Source organism: Equus asinus, chromosome 25, assembly GCF_041296235.1.
Source record: "Equus asinus isolate D_3611 breed Donkey chromosome 25, EquAss-T2T_v2, whole genome shotgun sequence".
Lineage (NCBI taxonomy): Eukaryota > Metazoa > Chordata > Mammalia > Perissodactyla > Equidae > Equus > Equus asinus.
The window spans coordinates 40,889,424-40,908,102 of record NC_091814.1 but is presented as its reverse complement, the minus strand read 5'-3'; the positions used below and the strand labels follow the sequence as shown (position 1 = coordinate 40,908,102).

The 18,679-nt window shown below is 37.7% G+C and overlaps 1 protein-coding gene across 1 annotated transcript in view; it reads left to right on the top strand.

Moving 5' to 3' along the window:
* The window catches only part of RGSL1 (regulator of G protein signaling like 1), a 63,712-nt gene that overhangs the window by 21,476 nt on the left and 23,557 nt on the right, over positions 1-18,679 (top strand). Inside the window, exons 7-9 of the mRNA XM_070497819.1 lie at positions 5,583-5,645; positions 6,065-6,287; positions 9,059-9,166. Of these exons, the coding sequence (XP_070353920.1) occupies positions 5,583-5,645; positions 6,065-6,287; positions 9,059-9,166 (394 nt within the window). The remainder of the gene's footprint in view (positions 1-5,582; positions 5,646-6,064; positions 6,288-9,058; positions 9,167-18,679) is intronic.

Genomic DNA, 18,679 nt, shown 5'->3' with positions numbered 1-18,679 from the left:
GAAAGGACAGAACATGCATGGGCAAATGAACATAAGATGCCACCAGAAGAAAATGACTATCTCATTCATGAGATCTTTTATACAAACTTCACAGTAACCACAAAAAAAAAAAAAATTCAGAGCAGAGTCACAAAACATAAAAAAAAGAGGAAACTGAGAAACACATCATAGAAAACTGCCAAACTGAAATGGCAGACAGAAACACAAGGAAAAAGAAACAATGGAAATATAGTACAACCAGAACAAAAGATAAAATGGCAATATTAAGCCCTCATATATCAATAATCACCTTAAATGTAAATGGATTGAATTCAGCAATCAAAAGACACATAGTGGCTGGATGGATTAAGAAATAAGACCCAACAATATTCTGCCTCCAGAAGACCCATCTCAGCCCTAAAGACAAACACAGAATCAGAATAAAGAGATGGAAGATGATACTCCAAGCAAATGGCAACAAAAAGAAAGTGGGTGTAGCCATACTTATATCATACAAAGTAGACTTCCAGCCAAAAAAGATAACAAGAGATAAACATTATATAATGATAAAGGGGACATTTCACCAAGAAGATGTAACATTAATATATATGCGCCTAATATAAGAGCACCAAAACATATAAAGCAACTACTAACAGACCTAAAGAGAGAAATTGCCAGCAATACAATAATAGCAGGGGACTTTAACATCCCACTAACCTCAATGGATAAGTCAGCCAGACAGAGTCAACCAGGAAACATTGGCCTTAAATAAAACACTAGACCAGATATATAGAGATTTGGAGAACAATCCATCCAAAGGCAGCAGAATACACATCCTTCTCAAGTGCACGTGGAACATTCTCAAAGATAGACCATGTATTGAGAAACAAAACAAGTCTCAATACATTTAAGAAGACTGAAATTATATCAAGCACCTTTTCCAACCACAATGGTATGAAACTAGAATTCAACTACAAGAAAAAAGCTAGAAAAGTCACAAATATGTGGAGACTAAATAACATGCTACTGAGCAACTATTGGATCAATGAAGAAATAAAAAGCACCTGGAGACAGATGAAAATGAAAACCCAACATACCCAAACCTATGGGATGCAGCAAAAGTGGTACTAAGAGCGAAGTATATAGCAATACAGGCCTACCTCAAGAAACAAGATAAATCTCAAGTAAGCAATCTAACATTACATCTAAAAGAACTAGAAAAAGAACAAACAAAACCCGAAGTCAGTAGAAGGAAGTAAATAGTAAAAATCAGAGCAGAAATTAATGAAATAGAGACTAAAAAGACAATAGAAAAGATCAATGAAACAATGCTGGTTTTTTGAGAAGAAACAAAATTGGCAAACCTTCAGCTAGACTTACTAAGAAATAAAGAGAGAAAGCTCAAATAAGTAAAATCAGAAACGAAAGAGGAGAAATTACAACAGATACCACAGAACAAAAAGGATTATAAGAGAATGCTATGCAAAACTATACACCTACAAATTTGAAAATCTAGAAGAAATGCACAAATTCTTACAATCATACAACCTCCCAGAACTGAATCAAGAAGAGATAGAGAATTTGAACAGACCAATCACAAGTTAGAGATTGAAACAGTAATAAAAAACCTCCTAAAAAACAGAAGTCCAGGACCAGACAGCTTCTCTGCTGAATTCTACCAAACATTCAACAAAGATTTAATACCTATCCTTCTCAAACACTTCCAAAACATTGAAGAAGACAGGAAGCTTCCTAATTCATTTTACAAGCCAACATTACCCTGACAGTAAAACCAGACAAGGACAACACAAAAAATGAAAATTACAGGCCAATATGACTGATGAACATAGGTGCAAAAATCCTCAACAAATTATTAGCAAATCTAATATAACAATACATTAAAAGGATTATACACCACAATCAACTAGGATTTATTCCATGGACACAGGAACGATTCAAAATCCACAAATCAATCAATGTGATACACCACATTAACAAAATGAAGAATAAAAACCACATGATCATCTCAATTAATGCAGAGAAGGCATTTGACAGGATTCAACATCCCTTTATGATAAAAACTCTCAATAAAATGGGTATAGAAGGAAAGTACCTCAACATAATAAAGATGTATGACAAATCCACAGTCAACATCATACCCAATGGTGAAAAACTGAAAGCAATTCCTCTAAGAACTGGAGCAAAACAAAGATGCCCACTCTTGCCACTCTCACTCAACTTAGTGTTGGAAGTCCTAGCCAGAGAAATTAGACAAGGAAAAGAAATTAAAGTGATCCAAATTGGAAAGGAAGAAGTCAAACTGTCACTATTTGCAGATGACATGATTCTATACATAGAAAATCCTAAAGAATTCAGCAAAAACCTATTCGAAATAATAAACAAATACAATAAAGTTGTAGGGTACAAAATTCCGTTGTATTTCCATAAACTAGCAGAAAGAGAAATCAAGAATGCAATCCCATTTAAAGTCACAACTAAAAGAATAAAATTCCTAGGACAAAATATACCATGGAGGTCAAAGACCTGTACACTGAAAACCAGAAGGCATTGTTGAAAGAAATTGAAGAAGACAAAAAGAAATGGAAAGATATTTCATGCATATGGATTGGAAGAACAAACATAGTTAAAATGCCCATATTACCTAAAGCAATCTACAGATTCAACATGATCTCAATCAGAATCCCAATGGTATTTTTCATGGAAATAGAACAAAGAATCCTAAAATGTCTATGGAACAACAAAAGACCCTGAATAACCAAAGCAATACTGAGAAAAAAGAACAAAGCTGGAGGTGTCACACTCTCTGATTTCAAAATATACTACAAAGCTATAGTAATCAAAACAGCATGGCACTCACACAAAAACAGACACACAGATCAATGGAACAGAATTGAGAGCCCAGAAATAAACCCACACATCTATGGACAGCTAATTTTCAACAAAGGAACCAAGAACGTACAATGGAGAAAGCAAAGTACTTCAACAAATGGTGTTGGGAAAACTTGACAGTCACATGCAAAAGAATGAAAATAGACCATTATCTTACGTATACACAAAAATCAGCTCAAAATGGATTAAAGACTTGAATGTAAGACCTGAAACCATAAAACTCATAGAAGAAAACATAGACAGTACACTGTTTGACATCAGTCTTAGCACTATCTTTTTGAATATCATGCCTCCTCAGACAAGGGAAACAAAAGAAAAAAATAAACAAATGGAACTACACGAAACTAAAAAGCTTCTGCATGGCGAAACAAACTGTTAACAAAATGAAAAGACAACCTACCAATTGGGAGAAGACATTTGCAAATTGTATACCAAATAAGGGGTTAATATCCAAAATATATAAATAACTTGTACAACTCAACAACAAAAAAAAATCAACCCTATCAAAAAATGGGCAGAGGATGTGAACAGACATTTTTCAAAAGAACATTTACAGATGGCCAACAGGCACATGAAAATATGTTTAACATCACTAATTATTAGGGAAATGCAAATCAAAACTACAATGATGTATTACCTGACACTGGTCAATGGCTATTATTAAAAAACAAGAAATAACAAGCGTTGGAGAGGATGTGGGGAAAAAGGAATCCTTGTACACTGCTAGTGGGTATGTAAATTGGTGCAGCTATTATGGAAAACAGTATGGAGATTCCTCAAAACCTAAAAATAGAACTACCATATGATCCAGCTATTCCAAATCTTGTTATTTATCCAGAGAACATGAAAAGACTAATCTGAAAAGATATATGCACCCCTATGTTCACTGTACCATTATTCACAACAGCCAAGACTTAGAAGCAACCTAAGTGCCCATCAAAGGATGAATGGATAAAGAAGATGTGATATTGTGGTATATAGATATATATATACAGTGGACTACTACTCAGCCATAAAAGGGATGAAATCTTGCCATTTGCAATGACATAGATGGACTTTGAGGGTGTTATGCTAAGTGAAATAAGTCAGACAAAGACAATTACCGTGTGACTTCATTCATATGTGGAAGATAAACAAACAAACACATAGATACAGAGACCAGATTGGTAGTTACCAGAGTGGGAGGGTGTGGTGACAGATGGAAACTAGACTTTTGGTGGTAAACATGATGTAGTCTACACAGAAGTCAGAATATAACGATGTACACCTGAAATTGATATAATGTTATAAATCAATGTGACCTCAGCAAAAAAAAAAGAAACCAATTTGATCATTTATTCATTAGTTATTAGATGGAATCATAAATCGTTCAAACTAGAGGGGCCGTTAGTAGGGTACTCATTTCATTTCACACATTTTATTTGTTATTCATGCTTAATACATATTTAGAGCTCACTCATTACTCAATAACATTATATTACATTGTATATTGCTAGTATTTAATTGCTGAGCTGAATTCTCTTAGGAATATACTTCACTCACTTCCCAGGAGCCCAGGAGATCTGATCAAGTTACTAAAACTCATACTCTTAAACTCACCTTTTGGGAACATGACGGGGGCGGTTTATGGAGACAATCTTACATTCTTTAAAAATTATTTTAGTGACTCATTGCCTGCAAAATAATGCCCAGACTCCTTAGCAAAGCATTCCAGTCCCTCATGTATAGTCCCAACCAACCCTCCTTGCCACTGCCCCATCTCTGTGCTCTTAGCAAGAATGTTACCGCTCAGCTGTGCTAGAATATTCATCTTTCTCAAACATGTCCTTTCTCATCTCTGTGCCTTTGCTTAAGCTCTTGCACTGCCTGGAATGCTCTTTACTCAACTTTCATATGGTGAGCTCCTACTTATCCTGCGAGGTGCAAACTCTGGTTTAAATCTCTCTGCCTTTATGAATTCTTGCTGGATTTCTTAGATCAAAACAGAAGTAATTGCTCCCTCCTCTCTGCTCCCAGAGAACTTGGTTCATACCTCTATTGCAGCATGTGTCATTCATCATGCTGGAAGGTGAGCGAGCTCCTCAAGAATAAGACTTGTATCATATTGATCTGTATATTTCCAGCCATTTGAACAGTGCCTGGCATGTGGGAGGCACTCAGAATATTTGTCAAAGAACGAATGAAAGCGAGATTATGGGTAAACAAACCTAGCTAAGCACTAACTCATAGTTTTTTGCATGCTGTTTTTTGTTTGTTCGCTTTCATGTAATGAAATATTCTTCACAGATGGGTAAGGTCTTCAAGTGGGGGATGTGAAGAGTAGACACATCAAAAGGAGATGCTTGGTTTTCATGACCACTTTGAGAATCAAAGAGATAGTACTTTGAAAAGAAACAAAGAAGTATGCATATGTCAAGTAATTGTCCTTCAGGAAATTATTTGTCATATGTCTTCTTAAGTAAATATTGATTACTATTCTCCGAGATTCAGAGGGAGGCTGCGTGAGCTGCCATATTCAGAGAGGCAAAGGAATGCCTCCTGATTGATCATGGCTAGCGTTTGCTGTCCTGTCATATCTCCAAGTTAGAGAATCCAGGATCTGCAGCCTGCTCTTCTCTCAAGAGAACACCAGCAGGAGAGACGCAGTCAGCTGAGCAGCCCCTCGTAACGCTTATGTCGTGTTTGGATTTCAGATGCTCAGCCACTGTTATCATGAATTCCTGGAGGAAGAGGACTACTGGTTTCTCAATTTCACAGTAGGAGGGACTTCGAGGTGGGGAGGAATCATGAGGTTGGGGCAAGAAAAGAAAATAATTGCTCTTTTAGAAGCCTTTTTTGTTAAAGTAAATGAGATTTTGATTTTTTTCCTAGAGGCAACTGGGGATTGACATGGTCCCTGACGTTCTAAAGATAAACCTCTCAAGGAAAAAGACTCAAGTGCATAAGCTGACTTGGAAGAAGTCATTCATATAGACTTTCTCCTTTGTAGAAAATGAGTTTGATTAGAAGAGGGAAGGGTTTGGTGTGTAACGGAGCAATGGGTCTTAGCAAATTAAAAACCATCTGCATAAGTCTGCATGACGGGGAAGCACTGAGGACTGGGCTGTTTCAAAAATCTTGTTTCTGATCTAGTTCATGTAGCAAACGCTGTCTGCCTCCCACCTCCTTCTCTTAGACTCAGACTAGGTTCATCAGCACCAGGTGGAATAGAAGAGAATCTATAAACAAAGAAGAGAATATTCTTCTTTATAAGAGGTTTGAGGAATCTCTGGAGTTAAGCCAGGGTTTGGCTAACATGGAGGAAATGGATTCTATGCAGTGGCAAAAGATAGCTACTGAGGACCTGAAACAAGGCGGGTCTCTCCAGGTACAACTGAAGTCTCCAGTGTTTCTGACAGGTAAGGGCAGTCACCGTAATTTTTTTGACCCTTACGTGTAGGCAACTGGGAAATATTAATACTTAAAATTTAATGATTATTTACTCTGTGTGAGCACTGTGCAATGCAAAGCCTTCCTCATTTGATCTTCACAATAACCTATGAGGTAAGTACTGAGTAGCTGACACACAGAGAGGATAAGCGACATCCCCAAGGTCACACAATCAGTGGCAGAGCCAGGATCTGAATCCAGACTGACTGACTGCAGAGGCCCCTACTGGCACTCAAGTTTGGCCAGACTCATGCCCATCAAAGCATCACCACAGTTACACTGAATACTTCATTTCGTGAGTTTGAGAAGCATGTTCCGCCTCACCATACCTCCACCAGACTCAGGCCTAAGGCACTTCTGTGAATATATTTTACCAGTCACCCCCCGCCCCCAACATCACATACCAGCCCATCCAGGCAGTGGAGAGAAGTGGATCTGAGCACAAGGCAATGCTGTCCCAGAGGTCTAGCTCTACCAGTGACTGTGTGAACTTGAGCAATGTACTGAACCTCTCTTTAAGCCCTAGTTTTCTCAACTGTAAAATGGGAATAACAACAGACTTGTTGTGAAGATGACCCGAGATCATCTTTGAAGGCTATTAGCGTAATGCTTGGCAATAGTAAAAGTCCAATAAATGTTAGCCATTATTATTCAAATTGAACACAACGCTTTAATTGTCTACGCTGAGGCAGTCAGAGTAATGCAGGATTTCTCAAACTTCAATCCACAGTAAATACATTTGACTTCAGGGGTCATAAACCTGTATGTATGCGTGTGCCTATACATGGAAAAACATTTTCACAAAGCAAGACTTACCCTTATTACATAAGATGGTGTACTCCAATATTCTCTGTTCTATTCTATTCTATTTCATTTTCTAAAAGCTAGTGATAACTCAGCTTATTTTTTGACATACTATTGAATCATGACCTTCACTTTGAAAAACACGGATAGAGAAGGAGTAAGCGAAAGCTTTGAAAATTCGCTTCCACCACTTCTTTGCTTTGTGAGCCTAGATAAGTTACTTCATCTTTCTGAGCCTCATTTCCTCATCTACAGAACGAGGATAACGGCCTCTACTGGGCAGGATATTTCAGAGGATTGGAGGTAATGCACTCACAGAGCAGGCAGGTGCTCAATAAGTTGTACATGTTAGATTACACTAAAAAATGTAACATTCAACTCTTTTAAAACTTTGATGTGCACTCCATATACAAAACACGATGCCTTGGAGCCTTGCCTCTCGGAGCCATGCATGGGCACGAGTTATTTAACTCTAACATGAACAAGCCCTCCATTTTACCTCAGGGTAGATTTTCCTCAGGGTATCCGGAACATTCCAGAACCTCTTCCAGAAATCAAGAGAAAAGTGGAAGAAAGGATGGCTGATAAATTTCACCACACATATGCTGGGCAACAGGCATGTCTTTGGTGGCTGTGTAGGACAGGGGATGGCCAGGAAGAGCGCAACCACCCTCCATGGAGATGCCACCTCCCTCTCCCCAGCACACGTTATTACTTCCTCCACCACTGCTTTTTTGAAAGGCAAGTCTGATTTATAAATGGCCTCCTGTGCAACCCAACCCAGGGCCCTGACTCCCGGTAGGCTGATACCTCCACTCAGGCTACACCATAAACTTACAGAACACCAGAGCTAGAATACTCTCAGCTTTCATATGGAGAAAATGAGTCCCAGAGAGGTGAAAAGACTTGCCTGAGGTTGCTCAGCAAGAAAGAGGTTGATCCAAGACCAGAAAGCTGGGTCCACTGCAGAACCACTGCTCTTACAATTTATAGCCAGATTCCCCTAGCTGAGAGTTGATAATGATGACAATGACAATGCTGACATAGGCTGACATTTGTGGGTCCACCCCCAGTATTCCTTCTAGACTCTACCAGCATAACCTCAGAGAGCACTGGACTGCCCTGGAGAGTTCCAGGAGAACCGTGTGCAGTTAGACTTACTCTAAACCCCAAAACTCACAACAGAAATGAGTGTTTTCACCTTGGTAGCTGGCAAGGTGCTGCTAATTTGCTTTTATTGCCCAGAACTCAGTTAAAACTTCCCTTGCTGTCTCAGTCATGCTGTCCCACCTCATTTTGGATACAAAAAGGTATTCCCTTTCAATTCATTATGCATGACTAGAAATGATGTATGGCTATTTCTAGAAAAAGTAATTCACTCTCAGAGGACAATGATTTGCAACCATTAATGATATTCAGTGATATGAGCTGTCAGTTCTGAAAGTAATTCCCAAAGACAGAGCCAAGAAAAAGTTCCTAGCATGTTCTTTGCCATATACTATCCCTAAGTGCATCAAATTCTTTGAAGCAACAGCAGAAGGTTTGAAATGCATTTGCAACTCCTCCCCACAACAGACGGCTGCTTGGAAGGGGTCAATATTCATTTGAATGAATTACTTTTTATATATATGTTAACAATTAGTGCTTCTTTCAAAGTCATAGCTCAGTTACCCTCGTGTCCCTCGGGCAGAAAATCTCCATGAGTCGGGTGGCCCCAAGAGGGCGGAATCCTCCCATTCTGGAGGGGAGGGCAGGCTGTATTTCCCTGCTTCTAATTTGGCCTAGGGAACTTGTATTCCTTGTGTAAACATTCCATTAAAACACTATTGTCCTACTTAAATAACATTTTAAAGGTAATACCTTCAACAAAAGTTTATAAATCTTTGAACCCAAAGTGGGCAACTAGACTCTACTTCTGTTTTTCCCTACTTGATAGACATAGAGAAAATGTCCTTTGAAGAACTCTGCTGTAAGTATCCAAAGGTGGCTATAGAGAAGATCAGTGATGACTACAAAACATATTGTGAAAAAGCACCTAAAGTAGGTAAGTGTTTAAACTCAGGGATAGATTTGAGACAACTAGGTAAGAGAATCTCTAAACTCAAGAGGCATAAGCCAGAAGAAGAATCGTCCTCCATTAGAAATGAGGGATGGTCAAGGGAGAATGACCATGGTTTTTTTTTTCTCCTACAAAGCCATAGAAGGACATCATGAAAATGATATGCAATTTATAAATGAATGAGGGTGATGATGAAAATTGTTAATTCTTACCTTCTTACCTGGTTATTACTCTGGGGTTTTAAATAATGCAGATTTGCATTTATGCAAATTTCTTATGCCAAGTTTCCTGGAGTCAGAGATGTGTGGAAGGAGGTTTGTTGGTGCATGTTCTTAGAAGTAATAGATATAAGGGAATAAGGAAAGCAGGCCTGGGTAGATGTAGATGCTGAACTGCAAGGCAAGTACGATATGTTTCAGAAGATCCTATAGGAAGCTCTAAAGCTAGGATGGCCCTCAGAGTTGTCTCTCATTGAGAAAAGGGACTTCTTTGCCTCCACAGTGACTCGGAGGTGGATCCCCTGGGAATGATATAACCTTGGGTCAGGCAGTGCCCTTTGGCCGCGGCAGCACCCCAAAGAGGTCTCAGCTATGAGTTGTCTGCAGCCAACACTCTGGGCAGCTAAGGGAATCAGTGCTTTGGTCCTAAAGGGAAGATCTGAGCTGTGCACCACAGCACCCACTACTGTCCACTTGCTTTTTATGGAAATTTCACCACCTTGGAACAGCTCCTCCAGGAGTCTGGTTGGTTTCTTTTCCTAGGGGACTTTTACTAGAAAGGCTGACCCACACTACTACAACTCTCTGGAGACCACAAGGATCACTTCCCTTCTCCCTCCTCTGTTACCCATCATAGATTCCCTTCATGCTCAGCTAATGTCTCTGCTGGTCTTGAGGGGCTTTCCTGGAAGGATGACCTAGACTCTCTCTCCTGAGGGACTTCTCAGACTGTGGCTGCACACTTGTCAATTTATCACCAAAATTGGACAGGAGAATACCAAGAGTGAAAATGAATTCTCCCCTGTCCCTGCTGTGTAACTGATGACACTAATGATCACAGTCAATTACCCTGCCAGTACAGTGACTCCTTTGTTTGTCTTCTGGCCTCTTGGCATAAAGAGCTTGAAGTGACTGAGTGCCAACTGAGTTCCTAGTAGAAGCATTCCCGCTCTGGGCACCAGGATCTCTAGATTGGCACTATCCAATACAGGAGCCATTAGCCCCATGTGGCCACTGAACCCTTGCAATGTGGCTGGTACAAACAGGTTACATAAAATATATTATTAAAATTAATTTCACCCTTTTCCTTTTAGTTTTTTTAATGTGACTACTAGAAAATTTAAAATTATATATGTGGCTAACATTATATTTCTATTGGGTAGTGCTGGTATAGACCCACAGAACCTAAAGATGTAAGGGTTGGAAATTTCCCTAAGTCAGTCGCTGATACTGATGGTAAATGAATCGCTCCTACTTTCATCTCTTGGTTCCCATACCTATGTATTCTACTTATTAAGGACACAACGTCTTATAATGGTCTTCAATTTATTAGGGAGGATGATACCCCATTGTCCTAGGGTACCATCTCCAAGCTAGTTTCACAGCTCCACCTTCAAAAAACGGCTCTGTTTCTCTACTGGGCAACAGCTCTCATAAGTGATAGAACTAGTGGATCTCATTGTCACATGCCCGTTGTTGCCAACTTCCTGTGCTGTAAGTATCACTTGGTCAGAGGCAGTGCTATGTGGGAATCAAACACTTGTAAGGCCCCAGAGAGCAATGCTGACTGAGACCTCGCAGGTAGGAATACATGTCAGTTCCAGTCAAGATAAATTGCTACCCCTTCCACAGTAGAAGGACTCCAATGTCATCAATTTGCTCAGCCATTTCTCCAAAGAGTGTGCTTTCTTTTCTTAGAGAATGGTATTTAGAAGCCAATGGTATTTAGGAACAAATAAAAAATAGGAAGGTAGAATTTAAAACCTAATATATAAGAAGTTACAGTAAATGTAATCGGACTAAACATTCTAATTAAAAGGCAATTGTCAAATTGGATTTAACAAAAACAAACAAAAATACAAAAAAAAAATTTCTGCTTAAGAGGCTCACCTTAGGTATAAAACAAGAAGATATTAAAAAATAAAAGGATGGACAAGAATATAACAAGCAAACACAGCCACAAAGAAAGGTGATGACTATAATAATATCAGACAAAGTAGAACATAAAGCAGGAAGCATTGATAGAGATAAAAAGTTACTCAACCAGGAAGCTATAACAATTCCAAATTTGCTTGCATCTAGCACAGATAGAATAAAGGAAGGACTGAAAGTCTTAAAAAGATAAATAGAAAAAATCAATAGAGTGAGAGATTTAAAAATATCTCTTTTGATAAATGATAGAAATGTAAACCAAAACTCTCAGCAAAGATACAGAAAATCTGACCATGCTTAGCCAAATACACCTAAATGATAAGACAGAGTACTTCACCCAACATTGCATGTCTTATAGATACCTAAATGTAATAAGAGGATGTCATAAACAACCTAATGTCAACATAACTGAAATTTCAAATGAAACAGACAAATTTGTGGAAAATACAACAAACTAAAATGACATGAAAAAAATAGAAAATCTGAAAATTCCTATATATTTTAAATAAATTAAATTTGCAATTAAATCTCTCTCTGAGATTGAGACACAGGTGCTTGCCAACACCATTTCCATCTAAAAGGGTAATGGAGGACCTAGTAAGAGCAATGAATTAATGAAAGGAAATCAAAGGTATAAATATCCTAAAACAATAAATAAAACTCTATTGGCAGAGGACAGGATTGTGTGTGTATAAAATTCAAAAGAATTTGCAGACGAACTTTTTGAATGAATAACTTAATTTAGGGAGGTTGTGGAACACACGGCCAATATATGAAAATCAATTATATTTCTATATGCCAGACACAATTAAAAAATGAAACTTTAAAATCATGCCATTTACAAGTATACCAGAAAATATCAAAAGACTGGAAACAAATATAACGGAATATATACAATAATGTTACATGATAGCTATAAAACATTATTGAAAGAAATTAAAGACATAAACAAATAGAGGAATATACCGAGTTCATGGATTAAAATGTACAATGGAGAATGACATCACAGAAAATGGTGAGTAGGGAGCTTCAGGGCTCCATCCCTCCACAAAACAACTAAAGATTTGGCAAAAATTGTCAGAATCAGAGTTTTACAGAACTTTGGAATCTAGTCAAGAGCTTACAACAACCAGGAGAAGTCTTGGAGAAGAGAGAAGGGGCTGCATTGTGATAAGCAAGTGCTGTGGCAATTGTCCATCTACCATCCCCTAATTCCCTCCCCGCCACTAGTGATGGCATGATGACAGCAGCGCAAATTCTTGATGCAGGTTGCTAGTGCCAGAGAAAGCAATATGGATCTTATTTTCAAAGAATTGTGGTGCTCTGTTTCAACCTGAAGTTGCTTCTTGGCTCCCTGAAGGACTGGCACAAGGACTTGCCTTTGTTTTGCCCTACTTGGAGTGTTTTTAGGGCTGAGAGGCTTCTCAAGTGACATTTGCCAAAAGCATTTAAAGGCACAAGTATTGGCCACAGCAGCCTGGGCCTGGGGACAACATTAGACAGACCAAAAAGCTGGAGAGAGATGAGGTTGTAAAAGTAGATACACGGGGTAATAAGAACGTTTTTTTCCTGCTTTGTTTTTTTTCTCCCCAAATTCCCCCAGCACATAGTTGTGTATTTTTAGTTGTAGATCCTTCTAGTTACGGCACGTGGGACACCACCTCAACATGGCCTGACGAGTGGTACCATGTCCGCATCCAGGATTGAACCAGCGAAACCCTGGGCCGTGGGAAGCAGAGCGTGCAAACTTAACCACTCAGCCACAGGGCTGGCTCCATGGGTAATAGGAACTTTTAAAACTCCCACATATACTTGAAAATCAAGAGAGTCATGCACATGGCCAGAATTGGATGTGTGCTCAGAAAAGGCATGAGAAAACCCAAAACTTTCACCTCTGGCTGAACTTCAGGGTCCAGGGAAGCAGGAAGTTAAGGCTAAGAAGAGCTGTAAATGGCCTGGCTGAGCATTTGCAAAGATGCTCACAGAGCCAATTTACACAGCCTAGTAGAGTAATTTTTTGGGTTTTTTTGAGGAAGATTAGCCCTGAGCTAACTGCTGCCAATCCTCCTCTTTTTGCTGAGGAAGACTGGCCCTGAGCTAACATCCGTACCCATCTTCCTCTACTTTATATGCGGGACGCCTACCACAGCATGGCTTTTGCCAAGCGGTGTCATGTCCACACCCAGGATCTGAACCGGTGAACCCAGGGCCACCGAGAAGCGCAACGTGCAAACTTAACCACTGTGCTACCAGGCTGGCCCCTCTTCTTTTTTTGACATCTAAGGAAACCATCAAAACACTACTTGGCCACAAATTAACAGAACACAGACTTCAGTGGCCAACATGACAAAGAATACAGACTTTGCAAAAATAATTGAGAAAAGTCACCAAACAAGCAAATGACAACCACCACAAAAGCAGAAACAACAAATCCCAGGCAGAGGGGAGAATCTGATTTTCAGAGTTGCCACATTATAATGCTCAAAACCTCCAGTCTTCAACAAAAAACAATGAGGCATACAAAAAAAACCATGTAAGGCCCATTTGCAGGAAACAAAAAATCAACAGAAACTGTCCATGGGTAGCCCAGCCATTTTGTTTGCTAGGCAAAGACTTTAAAACAACTGTCTTAAATATGCTCAGAGTCAAAGGAAACCATGGACAAAGAATTAAAGGAAGTCAGAAGAGTGGTACTCACCAAATAAAGAATATCAATGAAACAATAGAAATGATGAAAAGAAATTCTGCAACTGAAAAGTACAGTAACTTTGAGCAAAATGAAAATTAAAATATCACATACCAAAACCTAGGGGATGTAGCAAAAGCATTGCCCAAAGGGAAATTTATAGTTGTAAATGCAGATATTGAAAAAGATACCAAATCAATAACCTAACCTTATACCTTTAGGAACTAGATAAAGAACAAGCTAAACCCAAAGTTAGCAGAAGAAGGGGAATAATAAAGATTATAGTAGAGGTAAACAAAATAGAGGATAGAAAACTAATAGAGAAAATCAATTTTTTCTTTGCAAAGATCAGCAAAATTGACAAACATTTAATTACACTGACCAAGAAAAAAAGAGAGAAGACTCAAAATTGCTAAAATCAGAAATGAAAGTGGAGACGTTACTACCAACCTTAGAGAAATATAAAGGACTATAAGAGAACATTATAAGCAATTGTATGCCAACAAAATAAATAATTAAGATAAATGGACAAATGTCAAAAAATGTGCAAACTATCAAAACTGACTCAAGAAGAAATAAAAAATTTGAAAAGACTATAAGAAGAAATTGAATCAGTAATTGCAAATCTCCCAACAAAGAAAAACCAAGGACCACATGGCTTCATTGGTGAATTCTACATAACATTTAAAGAATTAACACCAATCCTTCTCGAACTCTTCCAAAAAATGGAAAAGGAGAAGGCACTTTAACTCATTCTATGAGGCCAGCATTATCCTGATATCCAACCAAAGATATCACAGTTAAAGAAAACTATAGACCAACATCCCCTAAGGACATAGATGCAAAATACTAGCAAACCAAATCCAGAAGAATATTAAGAAGATTGTGTACCATAACCAAATGAGATTTATCCCAGGAATGCAAGGGTGGTTTGACATATGAAAATCAATCAATGTCATACACCACTCTGTTAGACTGAATGAAAAATCCTCTCAACTGATGCAAGAAAACACTTGACAAAAATCCAAAACTCTTTCATAATGAAAACATCCAACAAACTAAAAATAGAAGAGAACTTTCTCAATATAATAAAGGACAAATCCACAAGTAACATTAAACTCAATGGTAAAGGACTGAAAGCTTTCTCCCTAAGATCAGGAACAAGAAAGGAGGCCTTCTTCCACCACTTCCAGTCAACAGTGTACTGGGAAAAATAGCCAGAGCACTTAGGCAAGAAAAAGATAGAAATGGCATCCAAATTGGAAAGGAAGGAGTAAATCTATTTCTATTCACAGATGACATGATCTTATAGATAGAAAATCCTAAAGAATCCACACCAAAAAAATCTAGTAGAGCTAATAAATGAATTCAGCAAAGTTGGCAGGGTGCAAGTTAACGTGCAATAAGAAGTTGTATTTCTATACACTAGCATGAACAATGTGAAATGAAATGAAAACAATTCCATCTGTAATAGCATCAAAAAGAATAAAATACTTAAAAATAAATTTCACTAAAGATATGCAAGACTTATAAGCAGAGAACTACAGAATTCACTGAAAGAAATTAAAGACCTATGGGGCCGGCCCTGTGGCTGAGTGGTTAAGTTCACGCACTCTGCTTTGGCAGCCCAGGGTTTTGCCAGTTTGAATCCTGGGCACAGACATGGCACCACTCATCAAGCCATGCCAAGGCGGCATCCCACATGCCACAACTAGAAGGACCCACAACTAAAAATACACAACTATATACCAGGGGGCTTTGAGAGAAAAAGGAAAAATAAAATCTTTAAAAAAAAAAAAAAGAAATTAAAGACATACATAAATGAAACTATATCCTGTGCTCTTGGCTTAGAAAACTTATGTGACAATACTGCCCAAAGTGATCTACAAATTCAGTGTAATCCCTATCAAAATCCCAGTGATTTTTGTGAAGAAATGGAAAAGCTCATCCAAAAACTCACATAGAATTGCAAGGAACCCCAAATAGCCAAAACTATCTTGAAAAAATAAAACAAAATGGAAGGACTCAGACTTCTTGATTTCAAAACTCACTACAAAGCTATAGTAATCAAAACAGTGTGGTACTGACATAAGGGTAGACATATAGATCTATGAAACATAATTCTGAGTCCAAAAATAAATCTATATATCTATGGTTTAGATTAAGAAATTTTTGGTTAATAATTCTGTATGTCCTCTCTGTTAGTGTGTTATTTTTACACATTTTCTTCCTCTTTTGGTGGTTACTGTATAGATTTCAAAATGCATCTTTGACATGTTAAAGTTTAATGTAAATTAGTACTTTTACTGCATATATATTATTGTTTTATGTCAATATTTACTTAGGCTTACTCATATATTTACTTTTCCTTTCTTTTTTATTGTTTCCTGCTCGTCAGAGCGGCCATCTAGGATTATTTTCCTTCTGCTATAGGGCACTCTTTGGTATTTCCTGTAGTGTAGATCTAAAAAATGTCTTTATTTTGCTTTTATTTTTGAAGAACGTCATCTCTGGATATAGAATTCTTGTTGGAGTTATCTTCTTTCAGCACTTTGAAGATGTTATTTCACTGTCTCTTGGCTTCCTTGGTTCATTTTGAGGAATCAGCCTTCAATCTTCACTGACATTGCTTAGTAGAAGAAAATATTTCTTCCTCCACCCTATATCTTCTCATTGTCTTTGCTTTTATGCAGTTTTACTATGATGTGCCTAAGTATTTATGCAACTTGTGGTTGCAGGACTCCTTGCATTTCTGGCTTGATGTCCTTTGTCAGTGTTAGGAAAATTCCAGTTATTATCTTTTCAAATATTTGTTCTTCTCCATTAGATCTCTTTCCTTCTTCTGATAATCTTACTACACTTATTTTCAACATTTCATCATGTGCCATATGTCTCATATGCTTTTTTTCTGTATTTTTCCATGTTTTTTTCTCTATTCATTTCAGTCAAGATATTTTCCTTTGATGCAACTCCTAGTTCAACAATTCTCACTTCAGCTGTGTATAATTTGTCAATAAAACCATTTATTAATTCTTAATTTTCTAAATTGCAGTCATTAAATCTTTTATTTTTAGAATTTCCATTTTCTTTTTACTGTGTTCAGTCTATATTGATATTTTTCTTCTTCTCTTTAATTCATTGAACTATATTAATAATAGTAATTATAAAGTCCATGTTTGGATTCCCTGTGTTTATTTAAAATGTCATATTTTTCCCCCTTGGTTTCGGTCAAGTCTTTTTAGATATCTTATTATTTCTGCTTTGTTTGTGAACATTGTTGGTACAAATTTGTAAAGATAATTTGAGGCTCTGGGTGATGTTATTTTCTTCCAGAGAGGATTTTATTTTACCTCTGATATACACTGAACTAGTAGCATTCAGATATCCTTAATCCTTTTAGGATTGAGTTGGCTCAAAGCTAGCTTTTATTCTCTCTGATGAAAGAGCTATTTCTGGTTTCCCTGATTCCTAGAGGTTCCGATCGAAAGCCTGGGATGTTTATCAGGGCCTCTTCACCTTTGTGGTCTGCAATTTTTTTCTCCTTCTGCTCTGAGAGTCTGTCCAAAGCTTTGCTAAATTTCTCAGTAGCAATTGTCATAATTGTCAAATGCCTTGAGAGTAAAAGCAGTGCCAAAAGTTTTTTTGCCCATTTTTCTAAAGGCCTATAGTTTGTTTTCTGTCCTATTGTGGCTTTATCACTGCAAATGCCTCAAGGGCAGTTAAAGTATTGGTGTGGCTTACCTTTCTGGTTTTTAACATTCTCTTTGTTTCTCATTTCTATGTTTTTATTTTGTTTTGTCTCAATTTCTTACAAGCTTACTTATGAGGATAAAAGTGGTTTTTTTAATCCAAAATTTCTAAGTATTTTTTTATTGGGAGGTTTTTTGGGATTCCTTTGAGGGTTTTTGATATCTAGTCTTCTATAATTTGGATTTTATTTTTTAACATATTTAATTACACTATTTAGATCCAGTACATATATCTATTGTTTTCAATCCTTTTTGTATGCTATCTGTCACCGAAAGTGTTACCAAACCATGCAAAAAATTCCTGTGGGGGTACATTCCTACTTAATAAATATTTTAAAGCATTGCCTATATTACTGGGCCATGTTCCAATTTCTGGGGGTGAGATGAGTAATATACCATCCCTACCTTTAATGAGTTGATAATCTATATTTTCTTCTACAATATTAACCTCAAAGGGCTCCTCAATACTGAGACCCTTGGAATCTATTATTCTTTAACAGTAATGCTTTAATACATTTTTTGAAATAATGGTTTCTAAATGGCAATAATGAAATAGATACCCACTCTAAATTGTGTGTGGTGTGATAGAATACCAGTTGGGAAGCTTGTAGCGGAAGCAGTGTCCTCAGGAAAGAAAATGGTTTCAGTTAAAGCAAGATGGTATAGGGAACTCTTACTAAAGAGGTCAAGAATCTGTGAGAGCTTGCTGATTACAAAGCAGTAGTTCCAGAGGGCAAGTGGAAGGGTTTAGGATGGGATAGCAGAGGTGTCAAGGAAGACCAAATGTCATGTGGAGTACGGTCTAGTAAAAATGGTTGATTGGGGAAGGCATGAAATTTGGTGTTGGAATGAGAAGCATGATGGACTCGGCCTCAGCAGTTTTCTGAGGAAGGTGGGTTCTAGGCCTTGTAGG